The sequence below is a fragment of the Schistosoma haematobium genome, chromosome 1 (genome assembly GCF_000699445.3).
Source record: "Schistosoma haematobium chromosome 1, whole genome shotgun sequence".
Lineage (NCBI taxonomy): Eukaryota > Metazoa > Platyhelminthes > Trematoda > Strigeidida > Schistosomatidae > Schistosoma > Schistosoma haematobium.
Genome location: NC_067196.1, coordinates 51,645,181 through 51,655,405, shown reverse-complemented (window position 1 = coordinate 51,655,405; position 10,225 = coordinate 51,645,181). Strand labels below are relative to the sequence as shown.

Here is a 10,225-nt window from a genome sequence, read left to right as displayed (position 1 = left end):
ACATTAATGACAAGAACTGAGTATTAAGATCAGCATGAGATCCATTATCGATTTTATCATCATATTGCATCACAGTAACCTTAGTGATTAGTAATAATTCTAGTCAATGTGAAAATAGCTTGCGCAATATACAATGTTTATGTGACAGGTATGAACAATCTGATCGCCTTTGTGTCTAAAACATGCAGATAAAATTAAATTTTTAAACCTTGATAAATTAATAGATATATCGTATATTCACTGTTATGGTGGAAATTTATTCAGACAAAATTTAATGCGGGTTAAATGTTTTGCAATTTATTCAGTATGACTTGGAAAAAGATAGACATAACTAGTTTAACGACTGTTTTTTCTTGTAATTGTGCTTGAAATTTTTTTGTGTCCCGATAGACTGTCAACTTAAAATTTACGAATAACAATAATGAAAGTGGATGCGCACTGCTGAGGAGTCTTATAATAGAATGAAACGGCCGTCCAGTGCTTCCAGGTTTTCCATGGTGGTCTAGCTTCAAATGATTCATGATCGCAACTATTGAAATTACTACGATCTTCACAAAACCCCTTCAGATAATAATAAAAGTGTTTAGAAGTATTTATACAACATATTTTTTATGAAAATGGATTCCCATTATTATCCAAAGAACATCTAATAGCCCTAAGAAACATCAAGCAAAATAATGAGGTGTTGATTTTACAACCGGATAAGGGTTCAGGTGTCGTCCTAATGAATACAGCTGATTATATCACTAAGATGAAGTCAATCTTAGACGATCAAGTGAGGTTCAAGGTAGATAAATCCAAAAAAGATTTGACTGATTCAACAGAAAACGAATCACAGGCATGCTTAGAGAACTCCTAAAAAAGAAAATGATTGATAATTCTACTTACAACGATCTAAGACCACGCGGTTCACGTCTACCTCATATGCATGGTTTACCAAAAGTTCACAAATATGAGTTTCTCCTCAGACCTATCCTATCAATTATCAACTCACCGTATCATAAAGTTGCACGCCGGCTAGCAGTAAAACTAGAACCGGTTAGCCGTAGATTAGCAACATATACGCTAAGAGATTCATTCCAGTTTGCTGATAAACTAAATCATACGAATGTTACCTACAAGTTCATGGTCTCTTTTGATGTAACATCCTTGTTCACCAATATACCACTTTTTGATACTATTGATATAATTTGTCAGAATGATGATCTCCTACCTTTACCAGCCCCAGAATTCAAAAAATTATTACTGATGTGCACAACAGATGTTCAATTCCAGTTCAATAACACCACATATCGCCAAATCGATGGCGTAGCAATGGGAAGCCCACTAGGTCCAATTGTGGCAGATATTTTTTATGGGTTATCTTGAAAACACGGTACTTAAACAGGCAATTAGTGAAACAACGGAATACTCGAGATATGTGGATGACACATTTATCATCTGTAACAATAAAAAGCATGCGATCCGCCTGCTAAAACTTTTCAGTAACGCTCACACTAACATTTCACTATGGAGGACGAACAGAACGACATGTTCCACTTTCTTGATGTTGCCATAAAACGCAGGGGAGACGGGACAGTCCAACTTTCAGTTTCTAGAAAAAGTAATTGGAATGGCCTCTACCTAAATTTCAATGGTTTTTGTCCAATTGGTTACAAGAAGGCATTGATTAAAACACTATTTTACAGGGTATAAAAGATATTTACCACCGACAAACTGGAAGGAGAATTAATGAACGTAGAAAAATGTCTGAAAGACAACTTTTATCCACAAAAGTTTATTAACAAATATAAAAAGCCCAAAGAAAACAAGATGGAAATAACTACGGTCAATAAGAAGCCAGCATATATAAATCTTAACTTTAAAGGTGATAACATAGCACAAATAATCAACAGAAGACTGAACACTGCTCTAGCCAGAACTTATCCGGCTGCTAAACTCTTAACTCTCTATAAAACAACATGTTCAATAACCCAATCTAAGATCGACAAGCAACCCTGCCAAAGCAGCTACATCGGCCGAACTGAAAGGAGAGCATATCTTAGATTTTTTGAACATGTTCCAAAAAGTCTTAGAACAAGGGAAAGAAAGACTCTGAACAGTGCAATCACCAAACATCTTGATACAGGACATCGGGTAGATACCTCACAATCCTTTAGGGTGATTAGTAAGCAACCGAACTCCAGTCTTCTGAAGTTTGCTGAAGCCATTTCCATCAGGCGTGAAAAACCTGACCTATGTATTCAAAAGGAGGTGGTGGTTAATATTTCCTTGCCCTGGTGACAAATATTCCTTCACTCTTTTTTTCTTTTTTTCTTATTTTTTCTTTCGTATTTATTACATCATTGGTTTTATTTTATTTTTCAACTATCCTTCAACTGGACTCTACTCACTATATTCCTATCAATGTTTATTCATTATGTAATCGATTGTTTCTAACCCACTTTTGAACTGTTGTCACAATTATTGTTGTAGAATATTCTTTCACATTAAGTATATATTTACAATATTCATTTAGCAATTTAAACCCATTATGTAATTATGATTTTTAAATATCACAGGTTGTAAGTAGCTGACGAGAACTTACGAAATAAAATGAATTCATGCTATTCTGCTAGAATCTTTGTTCTTGCTCTTTTCAAAATGATAAAGGGAACTATGTGTATGAAATTTCCCATTATTGATCAGGTACATTTCAATCTATTTCTTGGCGGTATAATTCCAATTTCCATTAGATATAAAATGTTAGGTAGGGAAAAATGCAGGACACTTATTGTGTGTTCCAGATATTTTCTTCAAGCAATCCTATTTTCTACTATTGTACTCAAGTTATAAACGGAATGGATGAAGGAAAAACTATTGTGGTGGTCTAAAAAATTACTAAACAATATCTAACTACATGTCACATTGAACACGATTGAGTTAAGACAAATCAAAACTTCGAAATATGTGAAGAAGTCAGTAATATTAGTATTCCATTAAACAAACACAATCACCTGATATATGAGCTTGAATAATGCAATAATTAATATTACTCACACTCGTATCATTTCACGTGAAACACCGGCATTATCAACCGAATCATATCTTGTTATATTAGCAATTTTGTTAATAATTGGACAATCATCGAAATGTAATGGTGTTTAAAAGTACTTCACACCCACTCACCCACACACGCACACTCAAATTAGTGATAACAGTAATCATCGTGACAATAAATAATCATGATAATAATCAATTTGATTGTTCTTATGAAGGTCAGTGAGTATCTCGTTCACACAGAACCATTAATCTCTCTATCTCTCTTCCCTTCTCAGTCAATTCATCATCATTCACGTTGATATCACGTTAATCACAAATGATAAAAGCACTTGGCACTGATCCAAATAAAGTGATCCGTTTTGAGTTGTGCATCCCACACACCTTATGTATTGGTATTGTGTTAGTGGAGTGAGACAACAATTTTTGGATTGAGTTAGTTAGACTTTTGACTCACAGTTGTTTGTTCCCAAATCCATATGAACAAGCATCAACTCGTTTAATGAATGAGTGAACAAGTGTTATAATGTGTCAGTGTGTAATCGACTAATAGTTTGATATAGATGGGTTGATTGAGAAGAATTATAAAGTATGCAGCATGAAATATGATTTTAATAAAACTATTTATTACAAAGATTATAACCAAGTACACATGTGAGTTATGGATTATATATTCGAGTATGAAATCTTACTTTCCATCACAAGGCAATGATCTTGACGTTTCGTTAGTTAGATCAAATTATTTGTTGCATTTGTTTAACATAGTGTTTAGCAACTGTTCGTCTATATAAATTTGGTCGTTCAGTCTGAACTATTTGATTAATTATGACTGACCTTCCTTTTCATAGTTAACATTAAATACAAACTTAAAATCACTATAATTTAGTAGTAGATAGAATATCATCTACTTTATATAATCTCACTAAGTTTTTGCTACTCATAAATTTCATCAATCACTTTACAGATAATTAGCTAATTTTATATGTGGTTGAACAACTGTAACATAATAACATAAATTGATTTGTAGTCCAATCAGTTAGGTTTCGTTGAAATCATGAAGAAATCTATCAGACCATCATTTAGGACTTGAAAGCATTAAACATCCGTTTTCATGTAGTATGGGTTTTCATAAGTGTCCATCCACGACTTTGCAACCGGGAAATGAATCCAGGACCATCACTTGCGCGTGATTGCTCAGCAACTAGACCGCTAAACGAGAATCTGACGGTGTCATTGTCTAATTCTTCTTACTTGATTTGAAATCAACTGAATCGAAATTATCAAAAAATTCCATAGGTGTTTATTCTGTAAGCACAGTCTTTATTATCATCAAAATTCTGACCTTACACAGACGACTAACCAAAATAGAAAAAAATGAGACATCTTTATCTTTCGAATTCTTTGAACAATATACGTAATATTTGATGAGGTTTTATAGTTTGGTTAGAGATAAATCTTAGAAACTATTATCAATTAAGTCGAAATTGTGACAAGTAAATTTCATTCAGTGAGTTTTTATAACAAATGAGCATTATTTGAAGAAATTTATCGTACAAAACAGTTAATCTTTACTGGTAAGATTTTAAATAACTGTCGAATGATAATATCTCTGTAAATAGTTTCAAAGAATTAAACGGGATCGAATGATTCACGAAAAATTGGAATTTCACGTGTCATATTTATTTAAAATGTAAACCATTTAGCGTAGAGATTCATATACTTGAAAATGGAGTTTATTCATGGTACTCCATAATTTTTCCAGTCAGTTATTAATATAATGTATTAGTATAGATTAGATTACTAAATTTATATACCTTGTAAAGAGGATTAATAATAAGCTAAAAAAAGGAGATTAGGTTACAATTAGTTATCCCCTTTTTACTCATACTGACGTTTACTAGTGGGATTCAGTTAGTATATTTGAATTATTTTCTTTATTATTAACCACATATTCAAGGACTGTTCCTATGGCAACCCATCTCCGTTGCTCAATCAGTTAGTTTGTAGAAATTTTGTTAATTTAAAGTCGATTTCCACAAAGAACTGACATTAGCTGTAGTGCCTTTATGACACAATAGAACACACCTTTTTTAAATGAGGGCACACCTCGCTTTAGACTTAACTAGATCCAACTGCCAGCTTCTCACCAGAATTACAAGATGTTTACCTCGAAGTAATTCCATAGTTATACTATGAACTAACATACAAATTATTCTGACTTAAACCGGTTCGTGATATCAATAAATATCAATGACTGCCACATACCTATACTGACATGTTCATTATCGACTAGCTTCGGCAGGATTTTTCACTAGTTCTAGTGAGGAGACGTGACCAGTGGAGTTCAACTTCGTCGAGTTTGAGGGAGGTAGGCACCGAAGATAATAAAGATGGTTGCACAACATTGTGGATTGATTGAAGTTAGGCTTATACACAATCTGGTGCAGGATCAGTGGTCTAGAAGTTAAGTGTTCGCGCAGTACTGGAGGTCCTGGGTTCAACCCTCAGTTGAGGGGCTGTGGGTGGGCACTGTTCAGGTGTTTTAGTCCTTACTGGCTTTTAATAGTCCCCTAACATGAATCTGTTCGTAATTTCAACGAAACACGAATTTCATTGAAATCATGAACCGATCATTGTTAGACCACCACTGATAACCTAAGAGCACTGGACGACCGTTTCGTCCTAGTATAGGACTCCTCATCAGTGCGCACCCACGGTCCCACACAAAGGACTCGAACCTAAGACCTGCGGCCTCTCAAGATAACACCTGACCTATAAACCACTGAGTCGGCATCCAACGGTGTTAACGTATAACTTTAACCGAACTACAATATCATGCAACCAACTTTGATTGTATTCAGTGGTTAACTGCCTCACACCCGATGGTCCTGGGTTCTATTGCCGTGAACGAGATCACTGCTTAGGAGTCCCATAATAGGACAAAACAACAGTCCAGTGCTTCCAAGTTTTCAAACGTGGTTTAACATTGATCGGTTCAAGATATCAATGAAATTCAACAATCGTCACAACTGCAAACTGAGAAACACAAACTATCCATGTTTGTGTTGAAAATGATCGTATATTTGCATTACAGATTGTTATTGCTGGTAGAAAACAGCATTAATACTAATAATATTTTATTGGATTGGATTTTATATGTATTCCATTACTATTCAACATCGTTCGTCTTACTTTCTACATTAAATCAGTGTACAAATTCTAGTCAAATTGACAAACAAGTAGAAACGTGTTTTTTTACTAGTTTCCAGTACTATGATGGGAAGAACGTTAGAATTAGTTGACTCATAGAGTGAAATGATGGTGACCTAAGGGAAAGTGAACGTTAAGAGGGCAATTGTCATTTGGATTACATGTGTAAGCGTAAGGCTATAAATAAGTCGAATTTTGATTGGTCAACTAGAATGCATGCGCCGTTCAGTTAAATTATTCATGTGGCTTCTGCTATCTCATTGGTCAAGAATATAATTAAAACCATATATATTTAGTGAAATGAAGGAATGCTCAAATCAATTTCATCAAAGTAGTATGATACCAGTTCAATCTACAATTACAAATAATTTTTCTACAACAAATTCTGAATGTGAAGGATTTGTTATATCAGACATAAAAACCGAACCACATAATATAATACCACTAACCCGAAACTCCACAATCTCCAGAAACTCAATGATGAACAGCTTACCCAGTCGTCGAGGTAGACGGTCAACAATACCAATGGAAATCCGTGATGAAGTTCGTCGGGTAAGAATACAACTTTAAGATTTACGAGTGCACATAGTATTTTTTCAAATCATTGCTATTGAAATGAAACAACTCCAGCCTATCGTCCAATAGTCTTAAGTGAATTTATTCTTAAGGGAACTAATAAAAATATAAAATATAAATTATGAATATAATGACTATTTCATACCAATTACTCAGCATTTCTTCAAAAAACATTTATGATTAATGACTTTATTCAATATTATATCTTTGGTACAATATAGAATTATAAGCACAGTGTCTCAACAAGTTTTCTTTTCTTGTTGCTTGATTGGTCCTGATGATAAATATTGAAATCTTGTAGTGATATTGAATGATCGTCTTGTAAATAATTTAACCTGAATTCTTAATTAATTGTAATTACACCACAATCACGGTACATGTTTAGACTTAGTAAAAATTGAAGATAGTCCATCTTGCCAATTAGTGATCGCTAGTTAGATGTTAGCAGTTCAGGAATCGACATCTAAATAATGTTCATTATTTTCAATGCATATTACCAACCACCACGATGTCTCTGATTGTATTTTTTTGCAACTTGTACAGCGAAAGGTTGTAAACATTTTATATACGCGCCTGAATAGGTTATGCGATTAATAGATATAATGATGTGTTAAAATAAACTTTTTGAAATATTCAGATGGTAGGAGCAGGTAGTTCAGGTATTCAAACAGGCTGCCATTGCATATATATATATAATGCCTTGTAAATATTTGCTGAAACTATTGAGTTAAATTTTTATACTTCTAGACCACTGAGTCAATAACTGATGGTTCATTGTTCCCATTTTAGTCAATTCATGATCATTATCTCATGTCATTGATTAGATTTCATTCTCAACCCAGATAAGTTGAACATTTTTGGAACATAAATGAATTGTTAATATCTCTTACTATAGTGTTGAACTTGGGCAATTAAACTATTCATTTTTTCTTTCAGTTAAAGAAAAGGAACACAGAACGGCAACGTCGTGCTTGTATCTCAGATAAAATGAATGCATTACATAATTTAGCTATGAAATTAATTGGAGAAGATGTAAGTTGTTAACTAGTTGTTTGTTTAAAAGTTTCCACCGTAAGAGGAATCTCTTGAGCTACAAAATATATAATTATTTTCCTAATTTCAACTTAATTTTTAATCTAATTGCATTACAAGAATTAACGAAAAAACAGATAGAAAAATAATAAATTTCTAAAATGTTGATCGAGATCATGAATCGATCAATGTCAGATCACCACTGGAAACCTGGAAGCACTAGATGGCTATGTCATCCTAGTGTGGGACTCTTCAGCAGTGGGCATCCACAATGATGGTCTAACATTGATCGATTAACGATCTCGATCAAAAATCAACACTGTTCACAACCCTATACTGAAAATTTTTGAAAGTATGGAATTTTTATCGGGCGAACATACATTTAGATAATTATACATCAAGTATAGATATAATAGAAAGTATTTTATAACTCAAACTTATGCTAAATATGTATTTGTTCCATAATCAAACTACTTAGAACAATAATAAGTAGTTCGTTTTGAAAATGAAGGGAAAGAAGTTTAAAGTAATAAAATTTCAACATTCATTAACTTTCAAATGCCTAATAATATTCTTCAAAAAAATTTTTTCCAGCCATCAAAACACTCCAAAATGGAAAAGAATGATATACTTGGGATCTGTTATACGATATTTGAAGGAATCGCCAAAATTCTGAAGGACAGACCTGGTATGTTTAATTTATAAATTAGTGGTTCATAATCTTCTGGTTTATTATTTTTTTGACTAACCAAAGATTTTGTTTTGCTGAAAAGTAACTAATAGTGTCTTTGTTGTCTATTTTAACAAATAAATAAGAAGGGGATGGTTTTCACTAGGACAAATTGTTTTTTGAAAATCTATGCAAAACCGGTTGTTCATATATGGTAATAGGCATTTAAAATCCCATTGATCTGTACCAGCAAGTAACTAAGATTTATTTAACTCCTAACATTGTCTTGGATAGCTTTGATTCAAAATGTTTCATATTTACATGGAAACTGAATTTTAGAGATTATATTTGAACTTAAACCAGTGAATCCTCGGTTACGTAATCAAGATCTTTGCTTAAAAAGCTTGTGACTTAAGGCAATATCGAGGGAATCCGTACAGCATGCACATATGCCAACAAGAGGCTGATCAATTGCAGTCCCAAAAAATCAATAGGAAGATACAAGTAAAACAACACTAAGTGAATTTAAACTTCACCCCATTACACAAACAGGTGGTTATCAGGACTCTGTAGCTAAGTGGATAACGCGATGGCGTTCGAAGTAAACGGTACAGGATTCAAATACCAGAATGAACATCAACTCTGAGATGCAGATACATCCAGCTGACGAGTCCTAAATTGAATGAAACGAATGTCAAACTGGATTCCACTGTTATCCACTATTCATCTTCTCTTAAAAAGACTGTTGTTTAGTGTTTTCATGACAAGTTAATAATATATTCATTTCAGAATCAAATACGAGCTGTAAAACTAATTGCTTTTTTTCTTCTTTTTCTCATATCTTTTTTTAGAATTACTGTCCCGTTTACATAAACTGACTTTAACTTCACAAGAAACAAATAACATTAAACCAATTTCTTCTAGTTCAGATTCAATTAATATAAAATCGAATCATTTAAATTCATTATCACAATATTTACATAAAATTGAACAAAATTCTATTGAAATCAATCCATTAAATCTTTCTAATTATTCTTCAATGAATTTACATAATGAAGACAAAATTAAATATTCTAATATAAATCAATCCATACCATTCTCTTGTTTAAATCTTTCAAATGAATCTAATTCGAATGCACCAATTAAAAATCATACATTTCGATTACCATTAAAATATCGTTGGTGTAAAATCAAACATCAAAATATCACATCTAATTATCATCATCATCCTCATCATCAGCAGCATCATCATCATCCAATGAGTAAATCACAAAATGATGTAATCATGAAACAATGGAATAATTATGTAATGAATAATGAAAAAGAAAATCTATCACATTATATCAAACAAGAAAATGTTTGGAGACCATATTTAAATTAAATTTATTCTTTTTTTGAATTTTTCTTTCTTTTTCTTTTCATACCTTCCTTTTTAAAAAAAGTTCTTTGTTATATCATACTGAACAGATTAATGATGATTTATTTATTCAGATACACTAGTTGATTTGGTTTAATGATGAATTCATTGAATACACTTATTGTACAGATTTAAATATAAAGAAAAAAAGTTAATTCAGTTTTATTATTATTTATCAGATTTATAATTATATTCAGTTAGTCAGTCAGTAACAACGTAAAACTTCGTACGTACGTACATCAGTTTGAGTTGCCATACCACATTCGCACAGAGATGCAGTA

The 10,225-nt window shown here is 32.5% G+C and overlaps 1 protein-coding gene across 1 annotated transcript; it reads left to right on the top strand.

The window, feature by feature from the left end:
- Nucleotides 1-6,549: 6,549 nt before the first annotated feature.
- MS3_00001542 (uncharacterized protein) lies at nucleotides 6,550-9,908 on the top strand (the record flags this gene model as incomplete). Its single annotated transcript, XM_035734003.1, has 4 exons — nucleotides 6,550-6,801; nucleotides 7,762-7,857; nucleotides 8,452-8,545; nucleotides 9,379-9,908. 4 exons carry the CDS (start codon nucleotides 6,550-6,552, stop codon nucleotides 9,906-9,908), a joined length of 972 nt encoding a protein of 323 aa, XP_035590211.1.
- Between the last annotated feature and the right edge of the window lie 317 nt (nucleotides 9,909-10,225).